Source organism: Maniola jurtina, chromosome Z (genome assembly GCF_905333055.1).
Source record: "Maniola jurtina chromosome Z, ilManJurt1.1, whole genome shotgun sequence".
NCBI lineage: Eukaryota > Metazoa > Arthropoda > Insecta > Lepidoptera > Nymphalidae > Maniola > Maniola jurtina.
In genome coordinates this window covers 10,381,498-10,405,184 of record NC_060058.1, presented here as the reverse complement: position 1 = coordinate 10,405,184, position 23,687 = coordinate 10,381,498, and the positions used below count along the sequence as shown (strand labels likewise).

The 23,687-nt window shown below is 37.6% G+C and overlaps 1 protein-coding gene across 1 annotated transcript; it reads right to left on the bottom strand.

The window, feature by feature from the left end:
* Positions 1–4,518: 4,518 nt before the first annotated feature.
* On the bottom strand, positions 4,519–20,899 carry LOC123880421 (juvenile hormone esterase-like). Its single transcript, XM_045928548.1, has 10 exons — positions 20,618–20,899; positions 16,489–16,641; positions 15,653–15,800; positions 15,220–15,414; positions 13,715–13,911; positions 11,519–11,675; positions 10,575–10,744; positions 6,438–6,588; positions 5,664–5,790; positions 4,519–4,919 (listed from the first exon to the last, which is right to left on the bottom strand). The coding sequence occupies exons 1-10, from the start codon at positions 20,810–20,812 to the stop codon at positions 4,733–4,735; spliced, it is 1,680 nt and encodes a 559-aa protein (XP_045784504.1). The 5' UTR covers positions 20,813–20,899; the 3' UTR covers positions 4,519–4,732.
* Positions 20,900–23,687: the final 2,788 nt, after the last annotated feature.

The window sequence follows — 23,687 nt, the reverse complement described above, 5'->3', positions numbered from 1 at the left end:
GTTTACAAAAAATAATAATTTCACAAAACAACATTCAAGATGCCCAATGAGTGCTGTGTGATAATATCGCGTCACTGTGTGCTAGAAAAAGGAAAACATCTATCTATACAATGAGTGCAGCAAACGATTGAACCTAAATCCAGAACCTACCTTCCGTAAAACAAAACCACTATGTGAAAATAAATCCCTATCGTAACTCTTAACCAAACTAATTCGGCACACGATTACAAGTGTGAAGATTGAAATACCACGTTCCGTGAGATATTCACCTGTGAAATCATTTAATGAGAAATAAAACCCCGGCAGGACATAGTAGATACATCCTGAAAACTATTTAAAAGTAACAATAACGCCCATCATTAAGTAAACCACACTTTTTATATTGTTTAACACTATGTTCACTATCTATTCCATTGTACCCACGATACAGGATAACCTAGTGCGGGTACCACCACACAGACACAGGAAAATTGTACAAGACTGTATTTTGTAAATAAACATTTTTCATTTTTCATTGTAAAATAAGCCTTCTAAATACCTCAATGTTATTTAAACCACAATTTGAAGGTCGATCGCATTTGTATAACCAATATACAAGATGAATTATAAACATGTGGGTAATTCTAGGTATCATAACGTTATATAATTTCCATTCCAACTCGGAGCAAAGCTTTCTAACAAAATGATAACTAAATGTAGAACAAACAAAACGAAAACCCACACAAATAAAAAAAAAATTACCATTAATAGGTATCAATAAAAATAAAATCATGGAAAGATCCTACCCGTTTATCCAGAAATCCTTTGATGCCATGACTAGGTACTTTGATATATTGAGGCCCAAATATTGGCCTTGTGCTCCAAAATGTCTGTGGTCTACTAGACCTCCACTTCTTTCTCGTTCCTCTGTATATTTCCACTTGTTTCTCTGAGTCGTGAGCGTGACAAGAAAATATTATATTTTCTTGATGTCCCTCTTCTGACCTTTTGGGTAAGGTCTGACGAAATCACAAACACAATCTTTATGATAAATTATTACACTTTTATTTCATATTTAAATTTATTAACTTTTACATTTGTGTCAAATAAATGTTGTTCCTCTTACGTTAGTATATTTTTGAATGTCGTCGTTTTAAAACCACTCTTACAGGTAACCTCTCCACGTTTATTAGCCACTCCCCTTTTTATCTTATCGTTATCGGCCAATCCAAATTGTACAATGAATAAACTTAGTGACTAATATACAAATCATCAAGCTCGTTTCACAAATCATCTAAGTAATAAAGATGTTTTCATCTTATATATTGATTACAAATATTATCCTTTATTATGCTACAATTCATCAACTAAAAACTATAAGAATTTTATATACAGTACGTTTATCGATCAGATGTTGAACAACTTCAGCCAATCAATGACGCCTTCTAATATGATGTTATGATTTGAGTGGCGCCAACTATGTTTTATAGATAATTAATATGGGCCAAGCTTACACAAAGCAATTATGATTTCTTTTTTGAAACCAATGAAGAAGACATATTACCATCAGAGTGTAGCAGAGAATCTGGATCAGATGTTGACGTGGAAACTTCAGGTGAAACTAAAGTATTTCGTTTCTCTTTAGATATTTATCAATGGGAAAAATTACAACCTCTAACAAAATACACTGTAAGAAATAGAATATGCCAGAAAGGAGTTGTCTTACCGAAACATGAGTGGGCTGGCTTATTGCGACAAGCGATATGGAATAGTGCAAAACTCCCCTGCGCTTTTACTTTTAAACACTATCAGCAACGGCAAAAAAATCACTTCTGATGGAGTTTGCAAGATATGCCAAGCTGCCATTAGAGTATCCATTGATTGGCTCTCTGACAAAATCGCTGCATGTGAATGTGTCGTTTCAGGGTTTGATAAAAACGAACATAGCATTCCATCAAAAAAAATAAAGCTGTCACCGTTAGAGCGTAAAAAACTTGCCCACGAATTGAAACAACAAACAGCACTTGTTGTACAAAAAAAAAATGACATTATTATGTCGGCCGGTGATCCAGAACCGGCATATTTACCCACGGTTGAGTGCTTGAGGCAAATTAAGTATGAGGATAAGAGCAGTGAACAATCTTAATCCTGTACTCGCATTGTTTATAATGACACAGGTAGTCCCATACAAAGAAATCATAAAACAGATTTCCATCTATCCATTTTTTTTATTATATTGGCTACCGGCTCAGGAGGCTCATTACGAACGATACACCAATTCAAACAGAGCTATAGTAAGTCTAGATGCTACTGGAAGTATCATTAAGGAAATTAGCCCTACAAATGAAATGACTTCTACGAAGCACATTTTTCTTTATTCCGGAGTAATGTACGATGAAAGCAATGCCAGAAGTGTATCTGTAACGCAGATGCTTTCTGAATCACAAACTTTAAATACCATTTACAATTGGTTGCAAACTTGGATCGAAAACAAACCTACGCCACATGAAGTTATCGTTGATGATAGCTCTGCGATAATAGGAGCAGCAGTAAAAGCTTTCACTTGTTACTCTTCAACTAAACATTATGTTACAGCATCATTTAACAAATTAAATGAGAATCTTAGAACTCCAGAAGAATGCTACATTCGCATTGACACTAGTCATTTTTGCAAAATATTAAAAAATTTGAATTGTTTCAAAAATGTCGATCAACGCGTGAAATCATTTTTCTTGATGTCTCTTCTTTTTATTAAGACAAGAGAAAACTATGACACCACCAAAGAGGCTATTATACATAATATATATAAGAGATATCGTTTGATAAGTATTTTATCCTAAGAGGAGTTAGGCCTGTGTCACTCTTAAGAGGGCTCTCTCCGTCACTCGTTTCATACCATTTCATACAATCGTAGTTCCAATTTCATTTGAATATCAAGCAACCAAAGTCCATGAAATTTTGCAGACATATTCTAGAAACTAATGTCTGTGGTTTTCCAGATTTCTGTTAAAATATTCGGTTTCAAAGTTACGCGGTCTTAAAATTTTCATACAAATCTTTGAGCCCCTGTAATTTTAAAACTACATATTTTTAGAAAAATCTAAAACACCACAGACACAAATATTAGTTTCTAGAATATGTCTGCAAAATTTCATGGACTTTAGTTGCTTAATATTCAAATGAAATTGGAACTACGATTGTATGAAATGGTATGAAACGAGTGACGGAGAGAGCCCTGTTAATACTCGCGTGATTTAAATACCTTCAATCTTGCGTAATCTCAGGCTGCCTACGCAGTCCGGACTAGCATAATTTAGGCAAGCGAAGAACTAGAGAAACTAACATTGTTCATGTAAATAATTTTTGTTAATATCTGTTTCGGTTTTAGGACAAAATAGTTGTAGATATGTATATAACCTATCTATCTAATTAATTCAGATGGTTTAATTATTTGGTTGATAGAGAAAGTCTGCGAGTTGGTTCCATGGAAATTTCTAGCTTCAACTCCTCAATTCTGATACTGTAAGGGTACCTACTGCATTCCTGAACCGTGGGCAATTAAGAACTATCGTTTGTGGATTCTTATTTTAGGTACCTGCCAAGCATAGACCACATCACTGAGCTCTGGTTCCCAACTCTTCAATCTTAATGTTGCAGGGTACTGCACTCCTAAGCATAGGGATTAAGTATAAACACTCGTAGGGATTTTGGAACTATGGATTGTGAATTCTTAATCCACTTTAACATACGTATAGTACTAACAAAAATATTTTTTTACTTTTAAGTCATAGCACACATATCAAGTCGGAAAGTGATCGTCACCGTATCGCCTTTCACCTCGTCGTCAACCAGGCGTCAACCTAATGTAAAAACAGATCAGCAGCTCCGGTACGTCGACTCGGATACGGCAAGGCGACGCTGCGCTTACAGTAGGCAACCAAACGGGAGGGGGAGTGGTGCAAGCATGGACGAAGGAAGTGCTGGGGTATGGAGAGACTTGAGAACGGATACCACGAGCCGAAGCATTGGAACTGCAAGTTGACCATGCGCCGGGACCTTGTCCCGAGGAGAGGCGATTACGACACGATTCCGATTACTGTGCGTTGCAGTAAGGACACAAAGAATACTCGACGGCTCGATTTGATATGCTGACAATCCCTTTCCGAGTTGATATGTGTGCTATGACCTTAATAGTCCAAAAACTTTAAAAAAATATTGCTGTTAATTATTTTATTTGAGTTTTTATTGATTTCCATTTCTTTAATGTATTTTAGAATAAGATAATTAAAATAATTATAATGTAACTTCAGTAAATAAAACTCTATTTAAATTTAAAGTTAATCTTTTATTAATACCTATTACGTACTTACCTTTTTAGGGTTCCGTACTCGAAGCGTGCGAAACAGGAGCTTAGTCTATCCGTCCGCCCGTCTGTCTGTCTGCGGGCTGTATCTCATAAACCTTAATAGGTAGGGAGTTGAAATTTTCACAGAATGTGTACTTCTAGTGCCGCTCGGTAAAACAAAAATAAAATAAACATTTAAAAATGACCAAGATGAAAATTAAAAAGTGTTATTTTCGTACGATGGTATGGAAACCTTCGTGGGCGAGTTTGACTCGCACTTGACCGGTTTTTTTTAATGTTTACAACGCAATAAGGCTTATAGCGTAACGGAATGAAATATTAAATTAAGTTTTAAATCACAACTGTAACTATCTACTAAAAAGTTGACCACAAAATTCTTCCGTCCATTTATAACTCGTCCGTGATTCTTCGTTTTCTCACGTTGTGCCACAGTGGTAGTTCCGCCCATAGTCTCGACCGTGAAGCTAAATCGTTTTTCATCGCTTGCTTCTTGCCTATTTCCAAATATTCCATATTCTTCCCACTTGTTGCCGGCTTCCACTCAAATGACAGTTGGATAGGTTTGCTGGGATCCCTGAAAATAAAAATCAAAGGTAACTAGGGTACAACTAAAGAGTATGTAGTGGTCTGCAGCTAAGGTAAAGAATTATGGTATTGAATAGCACCGGCCGATATTAACCAACCATGTTTCTTCCAATCACTTCTGTCATCCGTCAACGCATTGTCGGTATCCACTTTTAATCGCATATCCTCTTTCACGCAATCGATTCATCTTGCTTTGTTCATGCTCTTTTTTTGTTCCACGTGCATATTTTACATTCTTCTAGTGCTAAGCTTTTCTTCCCTCCTCATTACGTATCCATTACCCCTCTTTTTCTACCATTGCCGCTACTTGCAAAATTTCCTTTATTTGTTCATTCCTTATCTTACATATATCCATTCTTGCCACACCGCACATCCATCTCAACATTCGCATTTCAGTCGCATGTACCTCCAGGTCATATTATTCCTTGTTAAAAGTTACACAGCACTCATCTATCCACTTCGATTATGCATTTGCAGTAGGCGGCCTTTAAATTAAGAACTTGTATTTATTTGATACTGCGGTATAGCTTAAGGCCTTAGGTACATGAATAGGCTCAAGTGCAATATACGCGCATTTAATTTTCAGGCAGCCTTAAAAACCGCAACTGGCGTAGCTTTTGCTGATTGATATTGCAGATATTGTAAGTATTATATTATATTAGTATATTATATTTTTGCTGCTTTTTTAGCTAACCTACTACCTTAACGGAAGTTAGGTTGGATACCTACTTACCCGCTAGTAGCAAAATTACTCCACAAGGTAAGCATGAGATCCATCATTTTGTTGTCCTCTTCTGTGAAGGGTTTGTTAAGGAAGTGTATGGGGAATAAATACATGAGGTCATCAGCATGGCATACACCTGTAAAACCAAACACGTACAAAATTATGCGGTCAATTGACCGGCCAAGTGCGAGTCGGACTCGCGCACCGAGGGTTCGGTACTCGGGTACTTTTTCCGACTTGTACTATAAGACCTACCTACCTGCCAAATTTCATAATTCTAGGTCAACGGGAAGTACCCTATAGGTTTTCTTGACAGACACGACGGATGGACGGACGGAAAGACAGATAAGTGATCTTATAAAGTAGTATAAAGGTTCCGTTTTTCCTTTTGAGGTACGGAACCCTAAAAATAATTAAATTGGTACCTGTTACAAATTGAGGTTTTGGAAGAAATATAAACCTTTTACTATTAAGTGAATAAGTGAAAAAAACGTGTGTTCACTCGTCGTAGAAGTGAAACCAGAAAACTGAACTTCGAGAAAATAAGACAAATGCAAAGTAGGTACTTATCAGGAGTACAGGCAGTTAAAGAAGTTAAGTACATGAGACCTCTAGAATTCAAGGCATATAATATTAATTCTGTGGGCGGGTCCATAACTAATAAAAAAAAGATTTATTAAACACGCTGTAAGTAGGTATAAGTTCTTTGATTCGGCTCGCGAGCGAAGGGTCGCTCCCCGTATTCCGCGCAAAATTTGACTGAAGCCTCAAAAATGCCCTTACCATAGTCTCCTGCGGGATCACCGAAGATTTGGGAGAAACTGTTCGCGCCGCGGTATACAAAATGGTAAAGGTACACTGGTTGGCTGCTGAAGTTCAGTGCTTGCTCTACAGATTCCAGCATAGGATAAGCGAAGTAAGAATCTGTGTACATCTAAAAAAATGTATGGTCATAGGCATAGTCCACGAACAATAAAAACCCACAAATGACTCAAAAATCGCCTAGGGAAACTTTCGTGCCCAGGCACTAAAATACTATCTATACTAATATTATAAATGCGAAAGTGTGTCTGTCTGTCTGCTACCTTTTCATGGCCCAACAGTTTAACCGAGTCTGACGGGTACAGGGTTAGCTTATATCCCGGGAACGGACATAGGCTACTCTTTGGTGGAAACTCTTTGATTTTCCGGGATAAAAATCCCGGAAAATCAAAGGGTTTCCACGGGATTCTTAAAAATCCATCCGCTTAACCGATTTGTATGAAAGGAGATCATTCTAGCTCCATACATTTTTGGGCCTTTTCTGAAAGTGCCGGCCAACGAAAAAAAATGGTACGGATCGTTAGAACTAGCCATTTGGAGTAATAGTTAATATGGTAGAAAAGTTGTAGGATTGCTCTGAACCAAGTTATACAAGGTCGAAGATTCGTCATTTTCATACATTTTATTGATTTCTAAAAGTGCTGGGAAATATAAAATAATGTTAGATATTGCTAGAACTAATGATTTGAAGCAATTGTCATTATGACCCGAAGGCTGTGGGGCCATTATATAACGTGTTATACAAGTTATACAAAATATTAATATACTTTGTATAATTAATTGTAACCGATTTTATGATTTTGTTACTCTTCTGATTGTTTTATACGAATTTGAATACACGTACAATTATTTTGACTCCCACGAAGTGCTGGATCAGCTGCAATGTGGACAAAATTCGTTTATACATACCTGGATTGTATGCGGCCTTGTAATACTAGGTGATCTCATCCAGCCATCTCCCAAACTTCTGCCACTGGGAATTGGGATATCTCCGGCGAGCTCTGTGATGAATGCACCATTTGGTTATACGTACTGTTCACCATAGTAACTACGGGCTTGCTTCAGTCGATAGCTGCCCAAAGCAACCTGCGTCAATTCTTCTGTGAATCTAGGAAAGTCATTGAACGGAGGTTGTTGGTTGGTTGGATAGCCTGGAAATGAGCTCTCCTTCTATTATAATTACATATTGTTTGTGATAACAAGTTCTGCTGAACTGTTTTGCTCACTAGCCGTTCATGGATTACGTCAAGAAAATCACGTGCATGCACGTTGTTGTCTATCAGAACATGATAACCGTTCAGCAATGCTGACAAAATCCTGAAATAATCGATCATGTTACTTAATGTCCGGCTACAAAATTCAAAAAAAAATTCAAAATTAAAAATATTTTTATTCAATTAGACTTTTGCAAGTTCTTTTGAATCGTCAAAAGCATCTACCAAATCCTGAATAACCCTGAGTAAACAAAAATCTCTTCCAAAGCGGTCGTTAATCATTTACATTATCCAGCAGCAAATGGTAAAAAGTCTAGATTTATTGGCTTCGTCAGTAGTTAGCTGGGTTTTTACTGATGTTTTGTTACTGGCATTTGTACCATATAACCGCACACCTCAAGAAAGAAAGATTACCTCAAGATTGTTTATGGTATCTCTAAAACCATGGACTAAGATAAAAATCCTGTAAAAATCTTCTATATCATTTAAGGTGTCATTTAAAATCTAGGCATTGTAAGTTGCTGCAGCGTGTAGATTATTGTTCCATCGCAACAAATATAAAGGCTTTTAGTGGTTTCGGAACTTGTGGTTAGGGTATGATTTTCACTGAAAAAAGTAATTAGTGCTTTTCTGAAGATATATGTACATGCCTGTATCCGTCTGTACATGCCCTTTATAGATAGCCTTTCTTTCTTGAGGCATGCGGTTATGTGACACAAATGCTAGAAACAAAACATTTAAATGAAACCCAGCTAATTACTGACCAAACCAATAAATCTAAGCTTGTTAGCATTTGCCGCTGGATGGTGGAAGTGATGAATAATTGCGTTAAAAGAGATTTTCGTTTGCTCAGGATTGATCAGAGTGACCGGGCATTAAGTAACGTGATCGATTATTTCAGGATCGCGGTAACATCGCTAAACAGCTATCATGTTCTGATAGACAATAACGTGTACTACAGACGTGATTTACTTGACAAAATCCATGAACTGGTCAATGCGCAAAACAATTTAGCAGAACTTGTTATCACACACAATAATTATAATAGAAGAAGAGCTCATTTCCAGGCTATGGAAGACGACATCCTCCGTTCAATGAATTTCCTAGATTCACAGAAGAATCGACGCAGGTTGCTTTGGGCAGCTATCGACTGAAGCAAGCCCGTAGTTACTATGGTGAACAGTACTTATAGCCAAATGGTGCATTCATCACAGAGCTCGCCGGAGATATCCCAGTGGCAGAAGTTTGGGAGATGGCTGGATGAGGTCAGCTAGTATTACAAGGCCGCATACAATCCAGGTATGTATAAACGAATTTTGTCCACATTGCAGCTGATCCAGCACTTCGTGGGAGTCAAAATAATTGTACGTGTATTCAAATTCGTATAAAACAATCAGAATAGTAACAAAATCATAAAATCGGTTACAATTAATTATACAAAGTATATTAATTTTTTGTATAACTTGTATAACACGTTATATAATGGCCCCACAGCCTTCGGGTCATAATGACAATTGCTTCAAATCATTAGTTCTAGCAATATCTAACATTATTTTATGTTTCCCAGCACTTTTAGAAATCAATAAAATGTATGAAAATGACGAATCTTCGACCTTGTATAACTTGGTTCAGAGCAATCCTACAACTTTTCTGCCATATTAACTATTACTCCAAATGGCTAGTTCTAACGATCCGTACCATTTTTTTTCGTTGGCCGGCACTTTCAGAAAAGGCCCAAAAATAATGATCTCCTTTGGTACCGAGGTAGCTTGTGCCCCTGTAATTGACATAGGCAACTTTTTATCCCGGATAATCATACAGTTCTCAAAGGATCTTTGAAATCCTAAATTCACGCGGACGAAGTCGCGGACATCCTCTAGTAATATTATAAAGAGGTAAAGTTTTATTTGTAGGAATAAATCTCTGGAACAGCTAAACCAGAGATGTGAGAGTATGAACTCTGACGCGATTTTGAGATCTTTCACCAGTTGAAAGCCTTAGCATTATTCCTGAGTGACATAAACAGCTATATCTCATTTTCAAAAAATTAGAGATCCCTAAAAAATTGTAATAAGCTACCCGTGCAAAGCCGGAGCAGGTAGCTAGTAATTAGCAATAGAGGTAAATTGTCATGTTTGTGTTACGAAATGAAAGGGCAAAGGTATTCGTTACGCCTTGGAACCGACTTTAGATAATTAGGTACTTTATTGAGTTATCAGGGTGTTAAAATTATTATCAGATTTAATTTTGTGATAGGTAAGTAGGCAAGTATAAGGAAAACAACACAGCAAAATTATAACAAACAATGTTGGTAAATTGATAAGTTCTAGGTACTGCAGGAAAATGTGATTTTTCAAGCCACTTAATTTCCATGTGAATAATATACCTGCTTATTTAGTGCGCAATTGACACGTGTAATGGAAATGATTTGAGCCCTGGTAGATCAACGGATCAAGATAAGCTGTGATAGTCTAGAACTCTAAACTGTAGGTTAGGACGTCCGCCTACTAGTCGCAGGTTGGGGGTTCGATCTCAGACACGCACCTCTAACTTTTTAAGTACTCAAATAACACTTGTTTTACCTGTGAAGGAATGTATCGTGAGAAATCCTACATGTCTGAGAGTTCTCCAGAATACTCAAGTCGGGGAAAAAAGTAAACTATGATACTTTTTGGTTAATCCTCTACTTGTCTGTGAAAATCCCGTCAAAATAGGTTCAGCCATTCCAAAGATTAGCCCGTACAAACAGTGAGTCAAAAATTTAAAAACGTGTGAATTGGTTATAGTACAGTTCAAATAACCATATTAGCTTAATGTGAGGTAGTTATCTCGAAATTACAGACAGACATTTTAATGTTACAGTACAAAGTAATGGATAACTCACCTTAAGGATTCCATCTTTAATGCTTTGTTCGTCGTTACCGAAGTATTCTTTCTTCAATCTATCGGTTATGACTTCTGGATAGGGAGAATTTTCATAGTAGAAAGTGACGGGTGATATCGTGTCGAAACCGGATATGAACTCTTCATATCGCTTCGGGAAATTGGTTAACCCTGTTGATTCCACGTCATAAATGAACAAAACTTGAATGTTTAACATTAAAAAAACTGGCCAAGTGCGACTCAGACTCACGCATTGAGGGTTTCGTACTCGGGTATTTTTCCAATATTTGGAACGATAAATCAAAAACTATTATACATAAAAATAAATTAAATTCTGTTTTAGAATGTACATATATTTTTTTTAGTTTTATCATTCTCTGACTTAGAAGTTACAGGGGGGGGGGGGGGGACGACGACACACACATTTTACCATTTTGGAAGAAACCTCAATATCATTTTTGAAGAACTATCCATAGATACACCACACGTATGGGTTTGATGAAAAAAAAATTTGAGTTTCAGTTCTAAGTATAGGGAACCCCCAAAAATTGTGTTTTTTCTATTTTTGTGTGAAAATCTTAATGCGGTTCACAGAAATACATTTAATAACCAAGTTTCAACAGTACAGTTCTTATAGTTTCGGAAAAAAGTGGCTGTGATATACGGACGGACAGACAGACAGACATGACGAATCCATAAGGGTTCCGTTTTTTGCCATTTGACCACGGAACCCTAAAAACCGCATCAAAATCCGTTGCGTAGTTATAAAGACGTAAACATACATAGGGACAGACAGCGGGAAGCGACTTTGTTTTATACTATGTGTAGTGATAGCGATATTTTTTTTTGTAAATGTAACGCCCAGCTCTACCTTTACCAAACATGCAGAAAATTTTTCGATCTCTTAATATGTTTCAATAATCCTAGTATGTGATTTTCACTTACATACAGATTTCAAGCATCCCTCGTCTTTAGTAAGTCCTGTTAGCCAGGGCACGAACGGTGAAGAAGGTGGCTTGCGAGGATTCCTCGTTAAGAAGGCGCCCGGAAGGTCAGGTTCTATGACCGCTTTGAACGTTGTCATCGGCTCGTAGTCCCATGACTATTTGAAAAAGAATTGTTCACCATAATCATCATAGTCAAATCATTACAGGTCTCCTCTCAAAATGAGAAGAGTTTAGGTATAGTCTGCCCTCTTCCAATCCGCTCTTGGCTAGCAAGCCAAGAGCGGATTGGAGAAGGAGTGGAGGAGCGGAAGACTGAATCAAATAAAATCCACGCGGACGAAGTTGCGGAAATCATCTAGTCTAGTTTTTATATGTATACATGTGTAGCCAGAACGCTAGCAAAAACGTAGCGATATTATTATATTATACTATCATAACATACGCCAATAACCATTTGTCTTATCTTGTAGGTTTAGCTATGTGGTATTTTTCAAACCAGCATTGTATAGCGTGCAAAACTCGGGTCAATGCCCCGCCTACGATGCGCCATTAACATCGAGAGACCTATTTACGGAAAGTTCATTGACATCTAGCGTCATTCAATTGTTTTATTTGCAATTTATTGTAAACTTTAAAAAAAAATTTAAGGTATCTTATAAACTTGTCAGTAACTCACTTATCAGTACTTATCATATAGTATATCATATAATACATATAGTACTTATCAGTACTATCACCGGTCTTCGTTTTTGCTAGCGTTTTGGTTACACCCTGTATTAATAGCTTCATATTATACTTGTCCATTTTTCCTTATCTTGAAGAAAAGGTAAACAAGTAGCTTCTCGCTGAAATGCGAAACAGGCGTACTCTACGCGGCCCATATGACCTTGTTAGCTGACAATTGAATCATTATAAGAGTGAAAACTTGAAAGTGCCGGTTAAGTTTCAAAAAAATTTCATCTTTATAACGGTAACTGATATCGTAAAAGTATAGATTGCTTAATTATTTTTAGTTTGGCGTACACATAATGTGAATAATTTGTTCGGTCTGTCTGATTCTTTCGATTAGTTCGTTGGCAACAGAGGGACAGTTTGGAAGAAATTAGTTCGATCTATCCCCTCGTCGATAGCAGGGGGACAAATCGAACTTTTTATTCCAATCTGTCCCCCTTAGAAAGCAGCGGGGGGACAGACTGGAAATAATTAGTTCGATCTGTCCCCTCGTCGTGTGTAGGGGGACAGATAGGAATATCGGGGGATCTTTAAGCGTTTCTTTCAGAACGTTGCTGCTATTTGTTTATCATATTTTAAGTCGTTAAGGAAAACTAAAGTACTTATACCGAAATCACAATCATCGCCATTTTTCAATATCTTTTCTTGGCGGATGTCTACGTCATAATAGCTATTTGCATGCCCCATCCAGTAGTTTACGCTGTGTGTTGATAGCTCAGTCAGTCAGTCAGTCAGGTTTTCCTTATACATATGTATATTTAGATAACGTGCTATTACCACGTTTATGGATAAAATGAAAATACGAAGAACGAGCTTCTATGAAGTTATCGGCATAATTTAGGTAGGTACCAAAGGACGATATACAATTAATTTGAGTGTTTATGTGATTTGATTACCTAAATATATCAAGTGTACTTAGCAAGGCTGTTTTAATAAGCCGTTATGTTAATAAATGCGAAGAATAAGAATAATTTTGAAACATCAAGGCCATATTAAAGGTTTATATTGATGGCACGTTAAAAGACCGGTTTTCAAATGACTTGCAACCTTGATGATAAATAGACATAATTTAAAACCATTAGGTAGGTACACAGTAAAAAACGACGCACATCTAAAATAACGTTTCGAGGAATATTAAATACTTCAATAGATAGTTGCTCGTTACCAACACCCAGATTTTGTTTTTAAATAAAACCAATCCACTGAACTGTAGCTTTGTCAATTATCTTGCTTCAAAATCACCGATCATAGTTATAATCTTTTAACACAAGCAGCAATGATTCGACCTTTAGTGCTATTATTTAGGTTAATTAATACTAAAGATATTTAATATCAACTATGAGCAAGTCGCAGTGATTTCCACCGCTCATGAACCGCCAGAGCAATGGGCATTTGTATTCCGGCTTTCGAGGAGTTCATCTATTATTCCCTTTAAGATGAGATTTTTAAAAAAGATGCTTACGTAAAATAAAAATTCTGTGCCTATAATTTCATAGCTGTCCAAGTTTCGGAGACACTCGATCAATCGTTCAGAGGGTGACGGCGGGCAGCCGAGAAACTTGGCCAGACGGAAAGCGTTCCTCCTTGCCTCGCCAGGGGGAGCTTCCGCCCATGGTACCAATGCTGTACCGGATTCCGAGATCGCTTTATGAAATAGTCCTAAAAGTAAAAGCAGAAAGTTAAATACTAAATGCAATGCTTCTTTTCAAAAATGGAAGGTGAATATTGACCCCAAAAGAGAAGATGTAAAATCTTTAACCGCTAGTAATATTGTTAAACGCTAACAACTTAATAATCATGTAAAAACCGGCCTACGGCGCGTCAGACTCGCGCACCGAGGGTTCCGTACTCAGATATTTTTCCGACATTTTGCACGATGAATCAAAAACAATTGGGCTTAAAAATAAACAAAAATCTGTTTTAGAATGTATAAGTAAAGCCCTTTCACCATAATACCCCACTTGGTATATTTATCTTACTTTGAAAATTAAAACACATTTTAATTTTTTTTTCTGTGATGTAACCACAAATTCACGGTTTTCAGATTCATTCCTTTATTTGTGCTATAAGACCTACCAAACCTGCCAAATTTCATGATTCTAGATCAACAGGAAGTACCCTATAATTTTTCTTGACAGACACGACGGACCTACAACAATGTGATCCTATAAGGGTTCTGTTTTTTCTTTTGAGGTACGGAACCCTAAAAATGAACGATTGTGAAACTAATCAGACAATGGACATTTTTATCCGACTCTGCAAAGCCGAAAGGAAGGGTATGTATGTATGTATATATTAGTGAAACAAATAGGGAAGTTGTAGGTAAACTGAAAGGTAGACTGTATGTACATAATTAGGACTGTATGTTATTGAAATGAAACTTAAAACTGATATATGTTTGTTATCAAATGACTTATGGCATCAGCGATTGGGCCATGCTAACAGGAATCAGTTGAAACTGCTGCAACTGACGTATAGTCGAACTCCGTGTGAATCTTGTATGAAAGGTAAGTCAATAAGATTGCCTTTTAAGCATAGATATGTTCTCTTAAGCCAGTTTTGAAAACACGCTCTGCTACCATGTTAAACTATTGTAAATTATAATTACTAAAACTACATTTTATTATGTGAGATAATTATATTTTATATACATATCTATGATTTTATACCAGAGCCATGTTTTTTAATACATTTTTTATTTTGGAACTCACTATTCGAATATTAACATCTGACATGACAATCACGTTATTCTTTATTTTTATTCTTTTCTATGATACTAAACGAACCTCATTTTAACATGTATGAATGAATGAATGATTGTATAAAATTCTGCGTATTCCACCATACCGTCTAAATTACTGGGCCTATAAATAAGGTGTCAATCAATTCGTTATTGTAGTCCGGGTGACATAGGCTACCTACATATTATGAAAATTTTGATGAGAAGCATACTTTGCTGTAACTTACCAGCGCTCGAAGCCGACAACATGTGGAAATTAACGCTAGCTCCGCCTGCACTCTCTCCGAATATCGTAACAGATTGATTGTTGCCACCAAAGGCGTAAATATTCTTCTGAATAAAGCGAAGTGTTTCTTGTTGATCTTTCAGACCGTTGTTACCAGGACAGTGCTCATCCTGGGTTGAGAGAAATCCTAATGGACCTAAAAAGATTTAGAAATATTTATATAAGCATGGGGGACTTTCAACAGTGCCTCCCGTGCATTATCGCAGTCTATTAGTGCTTCGCAACAATACTGCATAAAAAAACCTAACCGTAACCCCTGAATTAAAAGAAGTCTTACTAGTATTTATTTAATAAATCCACTTGCTAAATGAATTATCATATTAAAATTAGTAACTGTTACACATTTCTCAACATAGCTTCAATTAGTACCATACCCAATCTATAGTTCATAGCCACAAAAACTACATCTCTATCAAGAAGATGTTCAGGGCCATACATTTCTGTAGTTGCATCTCCGCACATCCAACCACCACCATGGATGAACACCATAACTGGAAGAAGGTCTTTCTCAGCAATTGGTTCCTAAAATAAAGGAAAATATTGTAAATGTGGGGGTTGTAAGTGTTGGGGCCTAGCTAGTTGTGCCAACTGCGTCGTGGTGATCATAACCTTCAGGAATACGGCTAAATCTCGCGAGATGTTAACAGGGCTCTCTCCGTCACTTACTCCATACAATCGTAGTTCCAATTTCATTTGAATATTAAGCAACCAAAGTCCATGAAATTTTGCAGACATATTCTAGAAACTAATATCTGTGCCTGTGGTGTTTTAGATTTTTCTAAAAATATGTAGTTTCAAAATTACAGGAGCTCAAAGATTTGTATGTGAATTTTTAAGACCGCGTAACTTTGAAACCGAATATTTTAACGGAAATCTGGAAAACCACAGGCATAGATATACTAATATAATTCTAGGAACTATCCTAGAATATGTGTGCAAAATTTAATGGACTTTGGTTGCTTAATATTCAAATGAAATTGGAACTACGTTTGTATGGAGCGAGTGACGGAGAGACCCCTCTTAAAACAACAATTCAAAGGCCGGGCTCGGTTCGGTTAGTCCAAAATGCCCATGGTCCTTTTGATAGTGGTCCATTACTTTGCGGTATTAGCAGTTGTTGTAATTGGTCGAAGTTATGGGATTTTAGCAACGCCAGCGCATTTTACAAAGTGAGAGTGTCATACATCTGAAATCAGCTGCAATTACTCACGTTGTTAGTAAAAGGCGTGTAAACGTTAAGGTAGAGGCAGTCTTCCTGGCCGACGATTTCCTCTTGTCGGATGTAAGGATTCCTCTGCACACAAATGGGACTGACACTGGTCGCGTCCCGAGTTCCCTCCCATGGGGAAACAGGAACTGGAGCCTGTGAATAATCCATACCTAATTAATATTATAAATGCGAAAGTGTGTCTGTCTGTCTGTCTGCTACCTTTTCACTGCCCAACAGTGTAACAGATTCTGACGAAATTTGGTACAGGGTAGCTTATATCCCGGGGTCGGAAATGGGCTACTTTTTATTCCGGAAAACCAAAGAGTTCCCGCGGGATTCCTAAAGACCCATCCACTTAATTGTTGTTTTGTTTGAAATTTGTTACCGAAGTAGCTTGCGTCCCTGTTATCGAAATAGGCCACTTTTTATCCCGGATAACTTTATCTTGTACTAGAGGATGCCCGTGACTTCGTCCGCGTGGATTTCCCGTGGGAACTGTTTGATTTTACAAGTAGCCTATGTCCTTCCCCGGGATATAAGCTAACCGTGTACCAAACTTCGTCAGAATGGGTTAAACTGTTGGGCCGTGAAAAGGTAGCAGACAGACAGACAGACACACTTTTGCATTTTTAATATTAGTATGGATTTAGACGTGAGTGAGGATTTAGTATTAACCGCAGTAGGGTTGAGTCAGTTAAGTAGTTGCAAAGGCTTAAAGGAAAATACATTAGGTATATGTGGAGAAAAACCCCGTCTCGTTATTAACTCATATTTATTTGACGACGCACTGTTATGACGTTTGCTTAATTTCTGTTTACTTTTTATAGACATGGTTGTGTGAATTTGTAAAAAAACTTTTAGTACAGTCATTTGGTGAGTTTTGAAAATTGGTGATTTAATAACCACGCCGCCAACCAAGCACGTGCGGCCACGTCGATGCTACGCCAGGTTCTCGCCTCAAGCCTCTTACTGAAGACCAAGCTCCAAATCTACGGAGTCTATGTGCGCTCAAGGTTGGTGCCAGTCGCCAACCTGGTCAAAGTTGGCATTGCAATCATATGAGATGTTCATAATTGTGACCTCTATAAACAAGCGAAAGCCCTGAATATTGTTGCAAATACCTCGAGGTGTAAAGTGGGTACGCCATGCGCCCACCTTGACTCGCTTTTGCCGAGGTACGTGAGGAATGACGTCATCTATCGCGACCTCAAGACGCCCACCGTGGAGGAGTACGTCCGCACACTCTCGCGGCGCATGTTTGCACCTCCACAGCATCGCTCCACTCATCCCTCGACCGCCGACCTGGCGTCAACTACCTTTTGAGCTCCTGCGATCGCCATCACCGGCGCGGCACGCGGTAACGCAGGCGACCCAAGCGACGACGCAAGACACCGGACATGACTCCGTCGCCGCGCTCAACAGCACTCAACGCCGTCGCGCGGAGACCAATCCCGGACTGACAACATCGGATATAGGTACAAAGAAGCCCACTAGGGCCATCAGCCAAGATGGCGGGCCCTAGCCGGTAAAATCCCGGCTAAAAGATCGCCACCAGGTACAAAGTTGGCCTGCACCTCACCCGGGTAAGGAGGCCATGCCTCGAGGCCCGTAGCCCCGCTTGGCTGTTCCGGCCAAACGGAGAAGACCCGCACTACTACTCAAAACTACAATGGGGGCATTAAAATCAAATGATTTTTCTAACACACTGTAGCGTTAGCGGTAAGGTTCACGGCATGGCTCAAGGGAGTTCGTTCTATGTAAACAAATGTAAGTAAGTAAATACGGTGAGCGCATCAGCGCATACATGATCCCTCGCCTAATAAATAGGTTGGATGATAATGGCTAGCTTAAGATTCGGCTTAGAAATAAATTAAGCGAAAATAAAACTTATGACACATGCATACACCTATTTATGTTACCGAAAACACGTTAAGTATGTAGAAAAATATCTCTACCTAGGAAAACAAATATCTCTTAAGCCAAATTGCAATGCCGAAAAGATGGCTAAGACATGACATGACAATAGCTGGAACAAGTACTGGTCGCTGAAAGACATTTTTAAAAGTCTATAGGGTAATTCTCGAAAAATTTACATTGACTTGTACATACCCAAACCTGGGTTTTTAACAAAAATATTTAAAAAAAAACAGAATAAAAGTGTGTCTACGGGCTAGTCTCTGATGTAAAAGCCAATTAAAAAAATTAAAGCATCAGATACAAGAATAGACACAAATATGATAATAGACCTCCTGAAATATGCTATTGTGTCGGCAACTGGGCGACTAGAGTTGCTACGGTAGGCTACTTTGTTTATTTACTTAGTACTAACATTACTAACATATTGGAGTAATGATTGTAAGGAATTATTGCTACTAATACTAACTTTGTAATAATATTGTAATTATATGGATTTTTCGGTCTGAAATAAAATATTATTGTTTATTTTATGTATAATACTGTAATAAAAAATACTGAAAACAACGATTAAGAAAGCAGTTTGTAAGCTGTGAACAAAATATAATTATATACGGAACCCTAAAAGAGCAAGGCCCGATTTACTCTTGACCGATTTTTTATAATAACTTAAACTCGGCCTTATTTACTTTGACTCTGGCGACGCGCCTGAGTGCACTGAGGCACGCTTCGCTCCACCGCCGATTGCGTAACTATAACTAGATATTGCATCGCGGCCATTTTCAAAGGAGGGTGGAAAATCAAAGTTTTCATGAGACTCTTTTAAACTTAATTTTTTTGAAAAAATATGCTGTACTTTTAGATCAAACTCACATAACTAAAAATATTATCTCTTGAACTAGCACATATGCTAAATAATGGGGTTTTACATGTAAATACACCTTTTAAAACCAAACAAAATGAGATCAAAAACGATAATCCTAAAAAAATACAGAGCGGATTTTGCATGCGCAGCTACGAAAATTTGTTGTTATAGTGGCATCATGATCAAGCCGTCGCCGGCTCACTACCGAGCATGAGTCTTCTCTCAGTGTGAGAAGGGTTTTGACCATAGTCTATCACGCTGGCTAATTGCGGATTGGCAGACTGCACACCTTTCAGAACCTCTGTTTGAACCCAAAAAAGGTGCTGCGCCGACTCTAATCTGGTCTGCAGTTGTGTGTTGCGCCTAAAGGCTGTGTTCGCGTAACTCTAATGAGTTATTAGGGGTATCCTTCTAATCTGTGGCCACGGAAGTGCCCCTGCTTAAATCTTATATCTCCAACAGGAAAACTGCATGAGAAGTGCTCCGCACCGGTACTTTCCGCAACTGTGCATTATTTCCGCACATGTAAGAATAAAAAAATTATTGAGTAGCCAGAGCAGGACAAGCGAGTACATTGTGGAACATACATTATCGTAGACAGGCACTATATGGCCTAGGGGTACGCGCAGAAATTCGGTACCTAAACTATTTTAAACTTATAAAATTATTATACTTAACCTTATATTTTACTATGTGATAATTGTTTTACGATATTATGAAACCAGGAATGTAATAAAATCGCAATGAGCGCAAGGGTTTTTGCAAATTTTGCAGACCTTTGACCTATGCATTGAAATATAATATAAGGACGTATATAGGGCTTGTTGTATAAATGTTTTCCTAGTAAAAATTCTGTTATCGAAGCTCACACACACTTTCTAAAAAGATTCTACTGTACTGTATTAGTATTTTAGCAGTTAAGGCTATTTATTATACAGGGTGGAATTTTGTAATGCCACCTGAAGCGAAAGTACTCTTTATCTGTATTAAGAGTACTACCACTACTACTATTAAGAGTACTTGCCCTTCAGGTGGCAATACAAAATTCCACCCTGTATAAATTATGTCATTAAGTAGATCTTTCGTTACAGGAGCTCCTCCCAAGAAAACTTCGAAGCCTCTCAAAGAAACACCACATACCATATCTTCAATAGAAGTTGAATCTAAATTGAATCAAGCAAAAAAGTAGACAGTAACAACAAAGAAAATCAACAAAAATGCGAAGAGAAATCTGAAGAATTAAATTTTTATCCCGGGAAAACAAAGGGTTCTTACACCCGCGGGATTTTTAAGAACATAAAACGACGCGTTACAAAATCGCGAGCAAACCCTAGATACATCTTTCAATACCTTAAATCTTAAATCTCCCACAGGAGGAGCTGCATAAGGGACAGCGGTGAATGCGGAAATCCGCCTGCCGCCGCGCGTATTCATAAAAAATCCTTTCAGTTCACCCAATGGAGTCTTCCGCAGCGGTACATTTTCACTTGCACATACAAAAACAAGAATTCCATTGAATAGCCATAACACGCCCCGGCGGCACATCGTGAACCGTTACTGACGGAAACAAAAAATGAATGAAATCTCAACTTGGCACCGCGCGGTTAAATAATAATAGATGAAGCATAGAATAGATAAATACACTAAACCTTCGGACACACCGAGGCTAAAACTAATCTCTAAATTAAACAGTATTAAAAACAAAGTTACGCTAACGTATTTGTCTGTACTCATAACACTGTTGCATGTTACTATAAACCAGATATCGTGAAATGTGCTATTCCAGAATACATAACATGTAGTAAAAGATTCATAGCAAATACAACGGGCCCAGTCATAAGTGCACAAACGAAAGGTCTTAAAACTAAGGTAAAAATCACAATCACAATATCACAATCACAATCATCACAATCACAATCATCACAATCACATCACATCACATCACAATTCATTCACAATCACATCACATCACAATCACATTAATAATATTATAAAGGCGAAAGTTTGTGTGTGTGTGTGTGTGTGTGCTTGTTACACCTTCACGCAAAAACTACTGGACGGATTTGGCTGAAATTTGGAATGGAGATAGATAATATCCTGGATTAGCACATATGCCACTTTTTATCCCGGAAAATCAAGGAGTTCCCACGGGATTTCGAAAAACCTAAATCCGCGCGGGCGAAGTCGCAGGCATCGGCTAGTCACACTAATATTATAAAGGAGAAAGTTTGTGTGTGTGTGTGTGTGTGTGTGTGTGTGTATGTTTGTTACTCCTTCACGCAAAAACTACTGGACGGATTGGGCTGAAATTTAGAATGGAGATAGATTATACCCTGGATTAGCACATAGGCTACTTTTTATCCCGGAAAATCAAAGAGTTCCCACGGGAATTTCAAAAAACCTACATCCACGCGGACGAAGTCGCGGGCGTCAGCGAGTCGTTAATAAGACTGGAAGAATTCGATATGTCTTTTAAAGATTTTTATAGTTAAAATGATTTCTTATGGCTATTTTTGACCGACTTCAAAAACAGAAGGAGGTTCTCAATTCGTCGGAATCTTTTTTTTTTTGTAATTTCATTTTCATCTGGTCAACAAGATTTTGGCCAGTGTTAATGAGTTGTAGTATCAACAAATACGCAGTCACCACTCATCAACCATATGAGTTGATAAATATCAAACTCCAATAAGTCCACCATAGGCAAAAAATGACATTTTTATACCAACGTATAATAAAAAACTACACATTCCGAAACATTTCAATTTCAAATATGTCCACGGACTTACTGTGAAAATGTTAGGCAAAAACTCCGTTTCGTAACATAATCTAGTAAGTCCTTAGAGACCTTTATATCAAAATCCTATACGTCCAAATACATATCTATGGTCCAAATAGACCAATCAAATCAAGCGTTCGTCCATTATGGCGGCCATTATAGCCCAGTAATTTGGTCGTCAAAAAGGGGCTTATCTGGAAAGTTTTCAGAATGTTATGCAAATTGGTGGTTTTATAGATTTCGATGTGCTCTTTCCGAATTTTTATTTTGCCACCTCGTACCTTTGCCGCTCGCGCCGCCATCTTGGAAAAATGGCGCCCAAAAACAGTTTTTTCACGATAACTTCTTTCCCACTCATTTTACGATAAAAATAGCTATGTAACAATTAAACTAGAGACTATTTCCTACAATTTGTGTAGTCACCTTTTTTTGTAGACTCAATAGTTTCAGCGTACGAGCGCCACAAAGCCCACTCCAACACTCGTTTTGGCTAAATAACTCATTTCCACACCACCATGTGGTAGAGTGAGTGGCGTGATTTTTTTTTATGGTGTCTCCAGGAGACGGTAGTCACCTTCAATTTAAGCCATCACTTCGTTCAGAGAATACTAACACTCTTCAGAATTCTGCTCGAGATAAGAGTAATTATATACTGCATCGCAGTTTCGATCTCACGTGAATATGAACCTTTTTTTTGGGTTTCAGACCCAAAGGATGCCAAAGGGACCTTATTACTAAGTCTCCGCTGTCAATTTGTAAGTTAAACTTTCTTACTAACTTGTCTAAGCTTGCGCCAAGTATAGGGTTGTCACAGTATTTATAATGATTTGGCGCGCAATTCAAATAATACAAAAGACTTTTATTTTAAAATAAGCCAGAACTATTCTTATTTATTATATTTGTTCTTTAATACACAATGATTACTTAATGTACCAAAGTTTAAAACAACTGCAACGATTTTATTGAGATTTTTTTAATATAATATGTATAGTGAGCAAACGAGCGTTTAACGTGATGCTAAGTGATTACACTGCCGCCCATGGACATTTGCAGTAACAGAGGAACCGTTTATGCATTGCCGGCCTTTGAGATTTTTTTTTCGCGTCTGATGGCCTAGCTAGATTACATTTTCTGAATTATATCTGACAAAAAAGATATGTTGATTCAATCATTTTTTTCAGATATTCAGCAACGGGTTTACCTAAAAAACCACCGTGCACGCATGACTCAAAATATATTAAATTTCTTACCCTAAGAAGTAACGACCTGTTTTACTTTCATAAAAGATTATATGAAAATATTTCAAAAATAGAGCAAGACAATTACATACTTAAGCATATTGTCGTCACAAAAGTAAAACGTCATCGACCGAGAAAGGGGATTAAAAATCCCAGAGCTTTTGTGGTAAAATTTTATATACCGAATTACAAAACTAAGGATCTTATCCAAGTATGCAAAAAAACTTTCCTGCAGGCTTCACGATTAAAGTCATCCAGAATTGAAGGAATAGCTAAAAGACATAACGAAACCGATGGTTTAGTCAAGGAAAATAGAGGAGGCAACAGGAAGCAATTCGCCTTTGCCTCAAGAGCGGAAGCCGTAGGAAAATTCATAAAAAGTTTCACACCATTAGAGAGTCACTAT

Excerpts from the sequence above, each read along its gene's own strand:
- LOC123880421 (XM_045928548.1), bottom strand. The coding sequence starts at position 20,812 with ATGTGCCGCCGGGGCGTGTTATGGCTATTCAATGGAATTCTTGTTTTT. Across the intron at positions 15,801-16,488 it reads ACACGCCTTTTACTAACAAC|GAACCAATTGCTGAGAAAGA; the intron begins GTGAGTAATTGC and ends CCTTTATTTTAG. Across the intron at positions 5,791-6,437 it reads TGATCCCGCAGGAGACTATG|GTGTATGCCATGCTGATGAC; the intron begins GTAAGGGCATTT and ends TTGGTTTTACAG.